Below are 17187 nucleotides of genomic sequence, written 5' to 3'. Positions count from 1 at the left end.
TTAAAATTGGAAGGACAGTACCTCTTCTGAAATGGCTGGGAAACAGAATTCAGCGAAAGGAACACATCAAAGTGGCTGGGGAGGAAGAGGGCAGCCTAGGAATTTGTGCCTGATGGTATCGGAGAAGCTTCTACGGAACCAGCACAATGAGGAATGGTTATTGACAGTCACCCTGGCATGCCCTACTCGGAGATAAGCTCAGTCCATCAATCTCCATAAATGTCTATTCTTTCTTCAAGGGTGACAGTCAGTAATCCACCTAGTAGCTTTTTTGCCACCAGGAGGTGCCCTTGGACCACAGCTGAATTTTGAATGCTAGAAAGTGCCCGGGGACTCAGTTACCTAGTCCTCCAGCAGCTTGGTGTGGACGTGGAGACCCTGTCCCACTCCCGAAACAAGGAATCTCTCTGGGCCTCTGCATCAAGTATTTCCTTGGTGTGCTCACCATGGACCAGAAACCGTGAAAGACACATAATTAGAGCGTTTACTCTAGCTAGAGGGAGAAAATCAGCCCACGTATATACACGAGCAAACAAAACACGATTAAGTGTAGCCTGGATACAAGGCCTCTTAGAGCTATCCCAGCTCTGCCATCTTTGGTTCTCAGTTTCCTCATTAACGAATAACCTGTTTGCAATGAAAAAATTTTAAATTATGTTTAAAGCGCTACAAAAAATAACTAGGTTTGCTTAAAATGTGGCAGGCCTGTATTTCGAAAATGTTGTCCCAAGCTGCCATAGAGGCTGGCCAGCCCGCTAAGTGAGCCCCCTTTTAGGGGACTCAGTGAGATAACCCTTTGTCATCAGCTGCCGCCCCCTCCAGCCGCCCCAATAGCACGACCCATTGTGACGCCAGGACTCCCCCAGGCTTCTGACTTCACAAGGCAGTGGTTGCGTCCGGAGCCCTTCTGACGCGTTGGCGCCGAACCCATTCCAGGGTGGTGATTGGCCAGCCGGGGCTGGGGGCGGGCCGACTCCGCTCCGCAGCGCCGTCACCAGCTGGCCCCGCCCTCGGCCCCGGGCGGCTGGGAGCCGAGCCTGCAGCAGTCATTTGTGTGCGGCCGCGGGATTGGTCGCCCGGCTCCCGCGAGGGGGAGGGGAGGGAGGCAGCGCGCACCCGCGCGTGCGTGAGCTGGCGCGCGAGAAAGGGCCCGGTCGCGCCGAGGCTCGAGCGGCCGTCGCCATTTTGTAGGGTTCTCTCTGACGCGGGAGCCGCCGCCACCGCCGCCGCCACCGGGAGGTGCGAGGGGGTCTTGCGGGTGTGTGGGGAGCCCGAGGGTGGCGGGCCAGGCCTCTGGTGGACGAGGATGGCCCGGGTTTGGGTTTCTCCTCTCGCTGCGAGCGGTCCGGGAAAGACAACGGGAGGAGGCGGGGCCGGGTCCCCGGAGGGGGCGGGGCAGGGGTCGGGTCGAGTCTTTGTTGGGGCGAAGGAGCTGGAGGTTGGGTCACTGGGGGATCCCGGTTTGGGGCCAAGGGGTCCTTTTTATTCTTAGAGTATATTGAAAGGTGATACGGCACGGAGGAGCGAGACACAGATTTCCCTCCAAAACCTTGTTAGCAGGGACGCTCCGATAAATGCCTCTTGCCCCTGCTTGGGCTCTTGTCTTTCCTGCCCCCCGAAAAAGAGTATTTTAAGACATGAGACGGCTAACCCTGTTACTGAAGCGTGCCTCGTTGCACGCAGATGATGGACCGTGCACTGCATGCTGACCCCCCGCCTCCTGTTTGTGTGTCACACAGCCCACACTACTTAAGCACAAACCTTTCTCCTCTTATTGAGAAAAAATAATGAACGTCTCTGTGAAGGTCCCGAGGTGCCAAGAACTTCTCTGGAGAATTAAAAGTAACCAAAATGCAATGCGCTGAAATTTCCCACTCCTCCCCTAACTTTTGGAAATCTCGTTTCTTCTCTCCCAGGCTCTTGTCAGGATGGTGAAGCTTTTCATCGGAAACCTGCCCCGGGAGGCCACAGAGCAGGAGATCCGCTCACTCTTCGAGCAGTATGGGAAGGTGCTGGAATGTGACATCATTAAGAACTATGGCTTTGTGCACATAGAGGACAAGACGGCGGCTGAGGATGCCATTCGCAACCTGCACCACTACAAGCTGCACGGGGTGAACATCAACGTGGAAGCCAGCAAGAATAAGAGCAAAGCTTCAACCAAGTTGCATGTGGGCAACATCAGCCCCACGTGTACCAACCAAGAGCTTCGGGCCAAGTTTGAGGAGTACGGTCCAGTCATCGAATGTGACATCGTGAAAGATTATGCCTTCGTACATATGGAGCGGGCAGAGGACGCAGTGGAGGCCATCAGGGGCCTTGACAACACAGAGTTTCAAGGTGAACTGCTCTGGGGTCTGGGTGGCAGAACTGAATGGGGTCTAGCTCAAGACAGAGGCAAGAACACAGGACCGTGGGGCTGGCAGGGTGGTGTCTTCCATTGGATTTCAGCTAGAAATGATAGATTGTATGTTTACCACTCTTAAGTACAATTTTCTTGGAGAAGCACACACTTCCCCTTTTCAGATGTGCCAAGATGTTCGTGAGCAACTGCGTGGCATCACAAACTGTAGGTTACTTTATCCTACAGGCTTCTTTCATTTGAGTGCTGTTGGAAGTTTAATCTCTCTGGGCAAATGAGTACCTCCTAAGAGAAGGGAGGATAAAGGTCTGTGGCTGACCTGCTGCTTTTGTTTTGACCAGGAAGCCTTATATTTGAAAGTTTCAATGCCTTGGATTTATACTCTCTGCTGTCTTGGGTGATGTGTTGTGGGGAAGAGGAACATAAGACATCTAGAAGAATCCCTATATTATAGATCTGGGTGGTGAATCTGGATTTAGGGGAGTACCTTTTGAGTGCTCAGATTTGCTCAGTTTGTGACCTTCTGCTCCACCTACTATTATTTAACCCTAAGGGAAAAAAAGAACGTTTCTAAAACTATTAGGTTGAATGGGAATGATGGGCCTGCTTCTGAGGAGGTTCCAGTAAGTGTGCCATAGAGCATATTGTGTTATTTATACCAATAAAGGTACATATGTCGTCATTAATACCACAAGAGGTTGGCTGAAGACTCTAAAACTGTGCTGTCTAATATGTAGCCCCTAGCCACATGTAGCTATTAAATTGAACTTAAATAAAATTCAAAATTCAGTTTCTCACTTGTACTGCACACACTTAAAACACTCAGGAGTCACATGAGGCTAGAGGCTACCTTATTAGCACAGATATGAAACGTTTCCATTATCATAGAAAGTTCTGTTGGATAGCACTGTTCTCCAGGTTTTTTTCTCCAGTATCATCTTGGACCACACTTTTATAGCCACTCTTCAGGTTCATAAATGAACATGATTTTTTCTTTGGGTGCCACTAACAGGGTTGTTAAGAAGTACTTACGGGTCCTCTGCTAAACCTACAAAACAAAAGAAATGGGAGAAGAAAAAAAGTTGACCAGAAAAGGGTAAGAGAGTTTGCAAGTAGTGGAAATAGCAAATAGTGCATGAGGTGTGTCTGGCCTCAGCCCGTGGTGCCATGGCCTGTAGCTACTCTACAGCATAGGGCAAAAGTCGTAGATACTTGCTACTCTTAACTAGTCGTATGACTTTGGACAAGTGTTTTAACCTCTCTGTGCTTCATTTTCCCCACTTATAAAATAGAGTTAATGATCCCTGCGGTACCTCCCTCACAGAATGGTAGTGAGGCTAGAGTGAGGTGGTAGATGGGAAAGTGTTTTGACAGTAAAAGCACTCTATGATGAAAGGTGAGTGTGGCTGGTCACAATGAGTGTGTTTCTGTTATGGTTAGAAACATTTAAAATGTGATAGTTAGCTTTCCTTATTTACTTTCCTTATTTATGTTTGTTTCTCTTCTACCATTTTAGAAAGCTCTTGCACTTTAGACAGCTTTAGAAAGTATTCTAATTATTTCATTTGATGGAAGGGATCATGAGCGGACAGTGGGGAGGAGTTCTGACAGGTAACAAGCAAAATGTAAAAAGAATGTGGGAAAAGGTACAAACTGCAGAGATATTCTAATAATGTAATACTGCGTGTCCTTACATTTTAATATACAATCGAATGAAAGGGGCAAAAATATGTATACGGAAGTGAGTTGAGTTCATTGTCGGGGGAGTTGGCTTGGGAGGAGAGTGTGTTTTAATAAAGCAGGTTTAATTACTTGAGGAAGTGGATGTCTGAGTAAAGCAGTGATCCGTGAAGAGTTTTTAAACCGTCATCCCTGGAAAAGAAAAATCCTTTATTTGGTTTTCATGTTCTTAGGCTGGGCCCTCTGGAGAAAGCGCTCTGAGTTATACATAAAGATATTTGTATAACCAAAGTTTTTTTTCCAGAGAAAGTTTAGCATTGGATAATAAGTTGCAGTTTTACAGAAAATAAAATCTAGGTACCAATTTGTCATATTTTTCAATAAAGCTTTTTCAGTCATCTCCTAAAGAAGGTGGCCTCTTCAGAGTGCCACTGTGGACATCTTTTGAATCTTGCTATGTTAATGGCTGCCATTTAGGGCTTCTGAATTGTATGCCTTCCAAAAGGAAGCAGCAGGATCTGAGTTTACCTGGGTCTTTCAGGATGTCTCCTCTCCACAAGCCGCACTGAACTGACCCGATATTGAGTTAGCAAACCATCTGCACTGGAAGACCCCAAAGACACTGTTCCCAGGGAACACTTCTGCAGCTGAATTGGGAATGATGTGTAAGCGTTCAGTGTCTCGTTCTTCTGATGTGTAAACAAGCATTAAATTGGAGTACTGTTGTCTATCAGCTACATCCCCAGCCTTCTCTGGATCCTGGCACGTGATAGGAGCTCAGCACTTGGGACCCCACGTTGCCCACCTTGCAGTATTTTAATACTTTTTCTGTTCCAGCTTTCAGAAGAAAACACTTTTATTGGGCTGGTTTTCTGGAAAATGTTGGCAGCCCATTTCAGTCACTTTTGGAGGTCTCAGAAAATCTTTAAGCTTTCGGCCTCTCCAAGTGTGGTGGAGTGGTAGAATTGAATTTTCTTTCCGTTTTCTTTGCCCTGGTTCCTTGAGGTAATAGAGAAGCACTGTGTCTCTCTTATTGTAACAGCTTTAGGGGATTTCAATTAAAAGCCTAGTTAGAATCTTTGGAAGGACTGAGTGAAAGGAGCTTCACTTCTATGACAGGTCTTTTAGTTCTAGGTAAAAAATTTTTTACCTGACTCCTTTTCACAGCTGCTGCCAAAGTAGATTTTGTCACAGATGTTTATAAACTTATGAGTTGCACTCTCTAAATAAAGCAGGGATAAAGATTTGATGTAGTAATAGAAGCATCAAGGAAAAATCACCGAGTTTTGTTACTCAAAAAAATGGACTCAGAATCTATAAAAGAGCAAGTTAAATTGAAATTTTTTCCTTAAAAATGTATTTATGGATGTCTCTGGATTGCTCCCTTTTAGATTGGCATGGTTACTCCATCATCAGAATTGGAGCACAGTGTTACGTCTCTCACACAGATTAATGTCACTGTGCATACTTGAAAGCCAAGTCACTTGAATCCTCCATTCTGTGTTATAGAGAACTCTACTTTTGGGAAATAAATTGGGACAAAAATCTGTGTATTTCTGTTCTAAGCATAGTTAGTATGTGGCCGTTAATAACTTCTAAGAATTAGAATGGGAGTATTTAAATCTCTGAAAACAATGGGGTGGCTAAATGCTGCTTTCAGAGAATTACTGCCATTTGCTATCCGTTGACTGTGTCAGTGGTGATGGTGGATGCTGCGTCTCTGTTAGCAGCTGGAAGTAAAAACCTGAGCACCTTTATTTCTGCCAAATAAAGGGTTTTAAGTTGGAGGTGGCAACTACTAGAAACTGGGTAGTAGGAATCTTAGACATTGGGCAGAACTGAGTTTGACTAAAGTGATGTTACTGCACTAACCCGCTCCCCTCTCAGGGTCAGTGCATTGCGCTGTTCTGGCTGCCGTCCTGAATCGGGCTGTTTCCAACAGGATGGTGGAGCACGAGGCCTCCTATCGCATAGCTGCATCCAGAACAAGGTCTGTTAAAGAGAGAGCAACTTGCTGATCACAGAGGGGGGATTTGTTCTGAGCAGCCCTTAAGTGTGACGCGAAGCCCCTGTTCTCTACCGTCTGTACTGGCTGTCTTTTGGCTACAATTTGAAAAGCATTGACTTGATCTCCAAAGTCTTAGGCAGTTTGGAACTAAATACTGCCAAGAATAGTCCTCTCAAACTGCTTTTAAAGACCTTGGATGCTTTCATCAGTAAGGGTCCCTGGGCTTGGTGGTACACAAGCCCAGGGCAAAGATTGTTTCTTCTCTTAGCTGTTCCTAGTGCTGGTCATTTCCTGGAAGTATGGATGTGGCTTGTGTGTATGGGTGCCCAGAAGCCTTTAGGCAAATGCTACCTTTTCCTAGCAAGTATATAATCCTCTAAAGAATTATAAGCTACATGGCAGGATGAAATGGTGATCATTCCACTACACGGGAACACACTGTGCCTAAGAAACAGTACTGCTTCAAGATCTTTCTAATTCTTGCTGTTGAGAGACCTTGGTCAAGTAGTTTTCTTTGCCACAGTAGGCATGGATTCACCCTTGCTGAGAAAAGTGGGGGTCGGGTTGAAACCTGGAGGATCTTATAACTCCTAGAGGTACTGGAGAGGAAGCATATGGTGAGTTAGGTATGATTTGTGAAGCCAGCATAGCCACTGGTGACACCTGCAAAAATGGCTGGAGGAAACAAGATGGACAAAAGATTGCTGTTGTGTTTAAGCTACAGTAAATGCTCAGGCCTCATGTGGCCCTGAGTAAATCAGTGAGAGGTTGGTAAGATGCTTTCCAAATTTAGCATAACGGAGGTTTTGTTGGCTATTTAATTTGGAAGAATTGACACATTTTGAATCGTTAATAACAATTAATAACAGTCTTAGCAGTGAAAAGTGGAAACTTTTTCAATTTCTGTGCTGGGGTTGGAAGGAAGGAGAGTTGTGGAGACAGAAGTAGAGAATCCAGTCTACCTGGTGTAAGTAGAAAGTATTGACTGGTCTCTGAGAACTCAGATTTTCTCTAGCTCTCACCTGTATTAAAACTTGAGCTTCTTTTGGAGGGGATTGCTGAAACAGGGTTGCAGGAGTGTGTGTATGTATGTGTGTCTGCTACCAACTAGTTTACTTTCATTTGGGGAAGGATAGATTGTCAGTGAATTATAATAATTCTTACGTCTATTTCCTCAAGGCAAAAGAATGCACGTGCAGTTGTCCACAAGCCGACTTCGGACTGCCCCTGGGATGGGAGACCAGAGTGGCTGCTATCGGTGTGGGAAAGAGGGGCACTGGTCCAAAGAGTGCCCAGTGGATCGTACAGGTCGTGTGGCGGACTTTACCGAGCAGTATAACGAACAGTATGGAGCAGTGCGCACGCCCTACACCATGGGCTACGGGGAATCCATGTATTACAACGATGCATATGGAGCACTCGACTACTATAAGCGTTACCGGGTCCGCTCTTATGAGGCAGTGGCAGCGGCGGCGGCAGCTTCCGCGTACAACTACGCAGAGCAGACCATGTCCCATCTGCCTCAAGTCCAGAGCACAGCTGTGACCAGTCACCTCAACTCCACTTCTGTAGATCCCTATGACAGACACCTGTTGCCGAACTCAGGTGCCACTGCCACCTCAGCTGCTATGGCTGCTGCCGCTGCCACCACTTCCTCCTATTATGGAAGGGACAGGAGCCCTCTGCGTCGTGCTGCAGCTGTGCTCCCCACAGTTGGAGAGGGCTACGGTTATGGGCCAGAGAGTGAGCTGTCTCAGGCTTCAGCAGCTGCACGGAATTCTCTCTATGACATGGCCCGGTATGAGCGGGAGCCGTATGTGGACCGAGCACGGTACTCAGCCTTTTAAAAACTGGAGGTGAGAGTGGGGTGGGTGTGGTTAAGAGATTCCATTTAGTTCCCTTGAAAGAGACCCATCCTGCATAGAGGAGGCTAAAGCCACCTGTTTGCTGTCAGGACAGTATCCAAAAGGTTTAAATTTTAGTAATTTATTTCTTTAGCTTAGGCCAGAGGTTCATGTGTGATTCCAACCAACTTGTTCCTTCTGAGAGAACAACAACAAACTCAGTTTGTTAATGAGAATATTGTTTTTAATCAAGTGTAAGCAGATCTGGGTTACAGAAACAGTTCAGAGAACTCACATTTGTTGAGTGCCTTTTGTGTACATTATATCATTTAATCTACACAATAAGCCTTTAAGATATTTTCTCTTTGACAAAGAAGGGAACTAAGGCTCAGAGAGGTTAAGTGCTGCGTCTGAAGTCATCTGGTAATTGAGAGGTAGAGCCAGAATTCACTCTCAGGCCTGGCTGACTCCAAAACCCATTCTCTTCCCACTACAAGAGTCACTGTGGTGTAAGCTGAAGAGTACAGGTTCTGAAGTTAACAATAATGTAACAGTGAGAATTTTAACTATACCGTTAGACTTCCAATTTGCTAATAAAACTAGTTAGGTCGTGAGCCTTTATCAGGGGAAATTCTTCTAATATATATCTATAAGCCAAATAAGGTCCTATAAATTTTAGGTGTTTAGTTCGGAAACACTTGTTTAAAAGCAGAATTTTTTATGCCACTGTCCCTTGGAGTCCTTTCCTTATTAGTAATCCAGAGCATCTTGTTATATGTGGGCACTTAAGTCATATTTCTGAATAGCCTTTGATGCTCTCATTTAGAGCCAGATGCTTCCCGTTTCTTCCAGTGGTTTTTGTTTTGCTTTTTGTTTGAGAGGAATATTTAAGGAACTAGATGAAACAGGTAATTTTCTGACATCTGTAAAATCCCATTGGTGGGGACCCTGGAAATTTAATTTTTCCTGCATGTATACCAAAGATGTTGAGATGGCAAGAATAATTAGGAGTATCTAAAGATTGATAAATCTCTTTATCTGAGTGGAAATGGTATCATGACAACTTTCTACTCTCGTGGTTTTTCTTGTACCTTGAAATTGAGCATCGCTTGAATTAGAGGCCTAACGGCAAAGTTAACTGAAGTTATCACTGAGTTTCCAGTGTTCCTAACTTAGCCCTTTAGTACTCATGTAGAAGAAAACAAAGCAATAGGAATTTGCCCTTTTGTGTAGTGAGAAGCAAATATGGCATGAACCTGTGATAAGTTATGTCCTATAAGACCAGGACACGACTTGGGATCTCCTAAGACCACTGTGTAGCAGTGTGGGTTCATGTGCATGAAGTGGATAATCTTAAAATTTCTATAGTTTGCCATTAATTTTTACTTTTAATGCAGCTGGATCTGCCATGAAGTGGGATATGCCTCTATAATAAGGTGGTATCATCTATCAGATAACTTGTTTCTCTTGAATATGTTTCAAAGTTAAATATTAAATTAGTATATTGTGGTCTTTAAAGGGTATTGCTAAGGTATTTTAAAGTGAATTTTGACTGCAAGCAGTGGTTGTTCAACTAACTCTTTTTAGTGATGACTTTTAAAGAAACTTACCTTCCAGGTGTGAACCTCAAATGGACTGAATAACCCTGAGTTGGTTGCAGTCCCAGGAGCCTGATGTTAATGAGGCTGCCAGGATGAAATACTCCAGAACTGTTGGGGATCCAAATTCGGGTCTCACCCTAGCAGAACTGATTCAAGAACGTCACAACTTTTGAAGTCGATTGGCACAGATCAAGACCAAGATTTGGCCCTTTGTCTGTAATAAGTAGAGGAACTTGGTGTGAGTTAACTTTTTTTTTCCCCCAGCCATTGGTGTCTGGAGTTCCCATCATCAATGGAAGAATTAGAGAATTTTAGGATTTCTTCTTTTGATTTGGTAAGGGGAATTTGATCAATTAGGGGAACTACTGGAATTATGGCTCTAAATCTGTGACCATATGACATGTTGGTGTGTTGGAGGGTGAATGAACCACTCCTTGATATCCTTTGTGATTGTCATTTCTGAAAACTTGTTTACTATGAAAGATTAAAATGAAACAATTTAGAATAGTGCAATTAGCCATATTTGAGATGTTGGCATCTTCTGCTTTTCCTGGACCCAAAAATTATGATTCTTGATAATATCTGTATGCCCTTTGTTGCAGTGATAGTAGCCTTGTATCACAGAGGTTGTCTTGCCTAAAAGATAGATAAGAAAATGAGAAAGATGTATTTATCACCAACACAGCAGTCTTCCAGATAGATTGCTTCTTGTTCTGTGTATAGCTATAAGTAGATTCCTGTATATAGCCAAAGTAGACTCCTAGGTAATTACATGGGATATAAGTTTGATCCAGTCTGACTTGGTTTTGTTTTGTTCTTTGTTTTTTTCCCCCTGGAATACAGGACGGGACCAGGGCCCTTGTACTCGGAGCCAAGCTGCTCTCCAGGCATTGTGTAAGCCTCTTGTGTTGTGCTCTCTTTCAGGTAGGATAATTGCGGACTGAACCCTCGGGCTGCGGTCATATATGAGAACTTGCTCCGCGCGGTCCCCTTTGCCGGGATGTTTCCATTGCTTCATGTTTCAGTAAACAAAGGAATTTGTGACCAACTATGTTTTCTTTCTTAATTTAATTCTTCTCAGTTGACTTTTCTTTCCTCCTGAGACTAGTCTCTGTAGCTTTTCACTCTATTCCTTATATTCCCAGCCTCTGAGCAGCCCTAGGTAAGGATTATGCTGGCATCCCCTTTTTCCTGTACAGTGGAACCCCTCATATCTTGCTTTCCTTAGGAGTTGAACCCTTCTCCCTGTCTACAGCAACATCTCCTTTCCCTTTAAAAATTGACCATGTAGTGGCAAGCAACCTTTTACTCTTCTCTGTTAGCTCTGGACCCTAACATTGAAGCTAATCTTCTGAAATTGCTAGGACCAGTGGGGTGGGGGAGGGGGGGAGGGTTGTTGTTGTTTTGTTTGTTTGTTTTGTTTTTTTATGTCTGACCTGTGATCGTGGTACAGCATTAGCTGAAATTTAGCCTTGTTTTATTCCACTCCTCCCACTTTTTTTTTTTTTTTAATATTTTGACAAATAAACGTTTCTAACACTTAAGTGTCTTCTTGTATGTGTGTGTTATTTACCACCAGTGTTTTCTGGTTCTTTCTCAGTTGTGCTCAAGCTACAAAATTCAAATGAATACACGTATGAAGTTTAGATGTAGAAAGAAGAATTTAGTGAGGTAAGTAATATGGCTTCAGCAGTGGATGGAGAGAAGTTAGTCAGCATCTCAGACATTGATAAATACGCTACTGCTGGTGGTCAGGCTCCTTTTCTCTAAATAACCAGAGTTGCTCTTTCCAGTTTAAAGGCTAGCAAACCCAGGTTAGTAGTGATAGAAGTAAGCCCCAGAGAGAACCCTGCATCAGGAAAAGGTTGAGCCAGAAAACCCATCAGGTTGACTCAACTCGACTTGATAGTGTATGTTTGTTTAGAGTCACAAACGGTTTAAAGAGGTCTCTCTTTGCATGATGATAGTATTCTGCCAGGACTAGGCTTTGACTAAAATGAATAAGATAGTTATATCAAAAGAGGGGAAATGTATGTCATAATGTTTTGAGCAGAAAAGTGGGGTATTCATGATTAACACTGACAACATTCTACAATAAAATGTATCCTGGAATTTTAAAAAAAGATTTATGGACATTTATTATCATTGCTTAGATCCTCACAAAACAGGTTTAATGATGAACTCAACCTTACTTAAGCTTTATTGTATCCTACATGGAAATGGTGACATATAAATTCTGTGAATTCTTATCTACAATTATATAGCATTTCCCCCACCTATTTTATACCTAAAATAATCCTGACACAGGTGAAGCAGATTTTTTCCCTGATTTCTTAAGGCTAGGAGACAGCAATCTAGAGAGGTTAACCTGTCTGTGTACACACTCCAACTAGTAGTGAAGTTCACAAGGCCTCTGTTAGCTTCAACATTCCCCAAGGAGGCAGGACTGTCCCTGTTTTACCAAAAGGGAAATACTGAGATTTCCTTGGAATTAATCTGCAAGGCACCAGGCAAAGAAAGAAATATTTAAAGGTTTTGCTGGCCTCACCAAAATCTCCAGTCCTCTGTGCTAACTTAACATAGCAGTTTAACCATCTTGATTGCTATCTCACCGGCAGGACAAATTAGATTCCGCAGAATAGTTCTACATCAGCACTGTCCAGTAAAACTTTTGGCAGTGTTGGAAACATTCTATATTACTGTGCTGTCCAGCTTGTAGCCACTAGCTACATGTGGTTGTTCAGTAATTTACACATGGCTACTGAAGCTGAGAAACTGAGTTCATTTTAATTAGCCACATGCAGCTACTGAGGACTTAAAATGTGGCTAATGAAGCTGAGAAACATTTTTTTTTTAGTATAATTAGCCACATGTGACTGGTGGTTAGTGTACTGGACAGCACAGTTTAAATGGTAAAATAAGTTTCTTACATGAGGAGGAAGAAAAGCCTTGCAGAATCATACAAAATATTTTTCCCTTAGGAAATCCACTCACTCGCCCCAGAATAAATAATACTGGGAAAAGGGTTAGTTTTCAGTCAATGTAAGAGGACAGTTGAGTAGGAACAAACGTGTTTATTTCTAAATTTCAGTTCTTATGTGAAAAACTGCACACTGTGTATACAAAATCCCCTTTATTCACCAAAACAAGCTTCTCGTTATAGACCACCATTTCAGAGTCCCACGAAGCCTCACAGTAAAAGCTCCTGAATTCACTTATCAGTGATTTGCATTCCTACGAGCCAGGATCTGGGTGATGAAGAAGACATGCATGGTTCCTAATAGAAAAGCAAACCTTAATTATATCTGTGATAAGTACTATGGAAGGACAAATACAGGGTGCTATGAAAACCTGTAATAGTAACATTGGGGGGGGGGGAGGCGGGGGGGTGCTATTCTCTGGCAAGGAAGCAGCACATACAAAGGCCCCTGATCAGGAAGTTTGTGGTGCCCGTTAGGAAGCAGAAAGGGAGCTCTATGGCAGGAGAAAATCTGTGCAGGAGAAATCTGAAGAGCTAAGTTACAGGCACAGTTCATGAGAGGCTGTGTTAAGAAATTTATCTTTAATTGGAAGCTAGTAAAGGGTTTTATGTTTGGAGGTAACAGGATCAGATTCATTTTTTTTAAAAAAAATCGCTCTGGAGGGGAACAAAAGTGATTATAAATGTGAGATTTGTCTGATATAAAAGAGGTCTCTTCCCCTAATCATGAAGCCAATTAAGTTGGTGTTTTGCTTTAAAGAGAGAAAAAATACAAGGAAAAGGACCATCCATAAGGACATGTGATTGAAGGGGTAGTCAAGGGGGCAGGTTTAAGTCCCTGAGCCATAAATAAAGGAATGGGCTGTGCCTGTCCCACCCTTGCATTTGCCGAGCACCTGCTGCGGACCAGGCCATGTCTAAGGGCTTTTCTCAAGGCACCACTGAGTACTGAGGAGCAGGGAAGACGACCTAAAGTCTCAGATATTTAAGAGACTATTGAAAGACAGCATGGTATGATGAAGTGTTCATTGCTATGAGAAACGTAAAAGCATTGTGAGAGTTCAGAGAAGGGCAGTTATTTACGGAGTTCTACAAAAATTCTATAGCTTATTCTTTGTGCCTTGAGATTGAAACTCTTACTATCTCTCCCCTTTGAAATAGAAATATACTTATCAGTAGTCCACAGAGACTGAAATGTGAGAGATGAGGAAGGCCGAGGGGATGCCCTTGGCCCAGTTTGGGGGAGAAAAAGAGTAATACCCCGGCCCTCCATCTCCATGGATTTCTTCCTGAGCAGTCAGCTATTTGAGGTGGGGTTCTGGGCACCACCTCAAACAAGGCCCAAACACCGAGGCACTTCAAATACAAGCAAAGTAAACCCTACCCTGATTTAAATATTGCTGCTGGCGAGAAAAGTATCCAGATTCCCCTGTAAGACAACTCCCTGGGTTCTACTGCAACACCCTCCCTAGGGTGGTGGGGGAGACAAACCTACTGAGCCACAGCTCGTCCTTGGCAAAAGCTCCTACTGTGTAACCAAAGTTTTGCTCCACTTTTTAGGCCTGCAACAGCATCAAATCTACCTCTTCTCTGATTTCCAGCCACAGAGGAGTTAGACAATGTGACACAGAAAGATACTAGGACCTCAGGGCACTCAATGCACCACACAGAGCTTGTCCAAAGGCAGAAAAGGGTTGGCTGGCTCCAAGGTAGCCCAGAAAAGGGAAACAACTTGCTCAAGATTGGCCTCATGGCTTGTCAGGATTTGGCTCACAAATCTGGTCCTCAGAGATGAGTCTCCTGCCATAAGAGATTTGGAAGTGGAGAGAAATAAAAATGCGCTCGTAGGAAGAGCTGTCTGCTTGTCAGAAGAATCCACTTCAGAGCTTTCTTAAGATGAGGTTTGGGGCTGGTCCAGTGGCACAGCAGTTAAGTTTGCACGTTCCACTCTGGAGGCCTGGGGTTCGAACCCAGGTGCGGACCTGAGAGCAGTGCTTGTCAAGCCTTGCTGTGGCAGGCGTCCCACGTTTAAAAAAAGTTGAGGAAGATGGGCATGGTTGTTAGCTCAGGGCCAGTCTTTCTCAGCAAAAAGAGGACGATTGGCAGCAGATGTTAGCTCAGGGCTAATCTTCCTCAAAAAAAAAAAAATGAAAATAAAAAAGATGAAGTCTATGCTCTACTGCCAAGTGCAAGAACTATTGATGGATCAGCCCCAGGAACCCACTAAGGAAGAGGGAAATGTCTGGTGAGATGATTTCAATCAGTAGTGCCTTAGGTTTGCAAGCTCTTTGAGGACCCAGGCCAAATTCAAACCTCACAATGGCACTACAGATTTGATGACTCATCCATCATCTCTGCTTATCCACAAGAACTCAGTGAGGCAACATCTTTCGTCTCCCAGGAATTAAAGCAAACAAGGTTTATAAAGGTTAAATAATTTGGCCCCCCTCCCCACACACAGTGGTGAGGAGAAAAGACTCCCGATTCCTAGTGTGTCTTAAGAAGCTACTGAAATGGAGAAGAGCAGTTGGCAAAGGGACCCGGCCCTCCTAAGAGTAGGCCCTATGTACATGGAAGCAGGTGGAGAGGGAGGTTTTTAAGCCTCTTCATTTGGCGAGGTGAACCAGAGTGCCAGTGATGGCCTTGGCCAGCCCTTGGCTCTGGTATCTCAGAAGCAGGACATTGGCTATGAAATTAGGAAAATGAGTGGTTAGGGAAAGGGCCCTTCCTGCCGTAAGTACCATTACAGTCCCTTCAAGTTGGGGCACTGCCAACACACTTCAGTGGCTGTGTTTGTGGATCGAACCTTGCCTTTCTGTCTGGACACGAGAAATTTTGGCCAAGCTCTAAGCTAGGTGCGAGTGGCCAACACTCAGGGACCATGCTGCTGCCAGCACGCATCCCCACCCGGACCAGTACTTCCCTGAACAGAGGTGGGCAGACAAAGCAGCGGAGTGACAGAACCCCGGCCACACCTGGGAATGGAGCTCCCACCCAGGGGTGGAGCTTGTGCACACTCGCTAGACTAATGCCTAAAATTCGGGCTCTGGAGCTGGACGGCCAGAACTTAAACCCAAGCCCTTTCTGTGGCCTTGCGCATATTACTTAATCTCTCTGAGCTTGTTTCCTCAATTGTAAAGTGAGAACAATTGTAACTTTCCTCTTACACTTGTTCAGGGTAAATGTAAAGCACCTGACTGGCTATTACCATCACAAACTGAGTGCGAGCAGAAGAGTGTTCCACCCCTCCTGCAGCTCAGCAACTAATGGAAGAGGTAGACCCACAAAGAAACAAATCTGTGATGGCAAACTCTCAAGAGGACTATCTGTGCAGGAAGACAAAACTGTCCTCCTCTTCAGTCTTTCAAGGATTCCAGCTCCCCCTCCTGTTTCTTGCCCAATTCTAAGACCTAGAGACAAACCTACTCAAGCTCTGCCCTTAGGGATCACCAAGTCTCGAAGCTAAAGGGCTCTCCTAGGTTATCAAAAAGTTCCTCCATCTCTGCCTTTCTTGACTGCTGAACTCCTATGGGATGGGGCATGATTCTAGCCCTAACAGTGGCCATCCACAAATCCTCTGGTCATACCCTAGGGCCCAGTCCTCTGCTGGCACTAAGTTTCTTGAATGACTTCTGCGACTCCTAAAAATGAATGGACGGGGGCAAGGCCAGGGGGTAGTATGTTCCCAAGAGAAGCACATCATTCAAGTGATAGCTTACATATACACATTTATATTAAAAGCCTTTATGTGCGAGGCACTGTTGCCCGGCACTGGGGCAATTTCCCATCCCCCTAGCTTATGATTTTGTGAAGAAATTATTCAATAACTGATTAAGCAAAGAAATTGGGTTAAGTGCCACAAAATATACAAACTGGGCACAATGGTAGGGAAGAATGGGAGGGGGCATCTACTTAGAGGTTGTCAGGGAGGGGCCTCTGATGCTTGATCCTGAAGCTAAGACCTGAAAGTGAAGAAGTTACCCCTAAAATGGTCAAGAGAAGGTCCTTCCAGGTAGAAAGAAGGCCCCGAGGGAGGAAAGTGCTTGGTGAACAAGGATCTGAAAGGAGGGCCAGTGTGGTTAGAAAAAGGTAGGTGAGGTGGAAGGGCCTGAGATGATGATGGAGTGTGAGGCAGAGGCCAGACACTTCAAGACATTTTTAGGCCACGGTAGAGGACTGGCATTTTATTTTAAATACAATGGGAAGTAGCTGAAAGCTTCTAAGTTATGGAGTGACAATCTGATTTATATTTAACAAGATCATCCCAGCTACTGAATGGAGATTACACTGAGGAAAGACGGGAGGCTGGCCCGGTGGCATAGTGGTTAAGTTACTGCACTCCACTTCGGTGGCCTGGGGTTCTCAGGTTTGGATCCCAGGTGCAGAACTATGCACTGCTCAAGCCATGCTGTGGAGGGATCCCACATATAAAATAGAGGAAGATTGCCACAGATATTAGCTCAGTGACAATCTTCCTCACCAAAGAAATACAAATAAAAATTGCAGACAGACAAGAGAGGAAAAAAACAAAGAAGGAAAAGAGAGGCCAGGAGAAGGCCACTATAGTCCTAGTGGTAGATGGTTTGTATGGTCTTGACTATCACTGTGGCAAAGACATGGACAGAAGTGGCAACATTTGATATAAAATGTGCTAAAGAACTGATGAGGGGGAATAAGAAATGAGGGAAGTATCAAGGATGACTACCAGGAAT

The 17187-nt window shown here is 44.4% G+C and overlaps 2 protein-coding genes across 12 annotated transcripts in view; one reads left to right on the top strand and one right to left on the bottom strand.

The window, feature by feature from the left end:
* The first annotated feature begins 929 nt into the window (after positions 1-929).
* On the top strand, positions 930-11039 carry RBM4B (RNA binding motif protein 4B). 10 transcript variants are annotated; one of them, XR_011423716.1, is made up of 6 exons: positions 945-1239; positions 1917-2340; positions 5930-6032; positions 7230-7906; positions 9512-9733; positions 10339-11039. XR_011423716.1 is itself a non-coding variant. In XM_001496789.6 (4 exons), exons 2-3 carry the CDS (start codon positions 1929-1931, stop codon positions 7895-7897), a joined length of 1080 nt encoding a protein of 359 aa, XP_001496839.1. In that variant the 5' UTR covers positions 930-1239; positions 1917-1928; the 3' UTR covers positions 7898-7906; positions 10420-11039. The 10 variants fall into 10 exon arrangements, 3 of the variants coding, with proteins under 3 accessions (XP_001496839.1, XP_005598388.1, XP_023510285.1); XR_011423717.1 differs by having other exon boundaries at positions 951-1239; positions 10420-10543; XR_001378112.3 differs by lacking the exon at positions 5930-6032 and having other exon boundaries at positions 930-1239.
* Positions 8117-17187, bottom strand: part of RBM4 (RNA binding motif protein 4) — a 27194-nt gene continuing 18123 nt past the window's right edge. Inside the window, exon 2 of one of the 2 annotated variants that reach the window (XM_014729715.3) lies at positions 8117-10131. In XM_014729715.3, the coding sequence (XP_014585201.1) occupies positions 9995-10131 (137 nt within the window). In that variant the 3' untranslated portion in view covers positions 8117-9994. Of the gene's footprint in view, positions 10132-12554; positions 12773-17187 lie in introns of those variants that run through there. The other variant, XM_014729716.3, reaches the window with a different exon arrangement.

Source organism: Equus caballus, chromosome 12, assembly GCF_041296265.1.
Source record: "Equus caballus isolate H_3958 breed thoroughbred chromosome 12, TB-T2T, whole genome shotgun sequence".
Taxonomy (NCBI): domain Eukaryota; kingdom Metazoa; phylum Chordata; class Mammalia; order Perissodactyla; family Equidae; genus Equus; species Equus caballus.
This window is presented reverse-complemented; position numbering and strand designations above follow the sequence as displayed.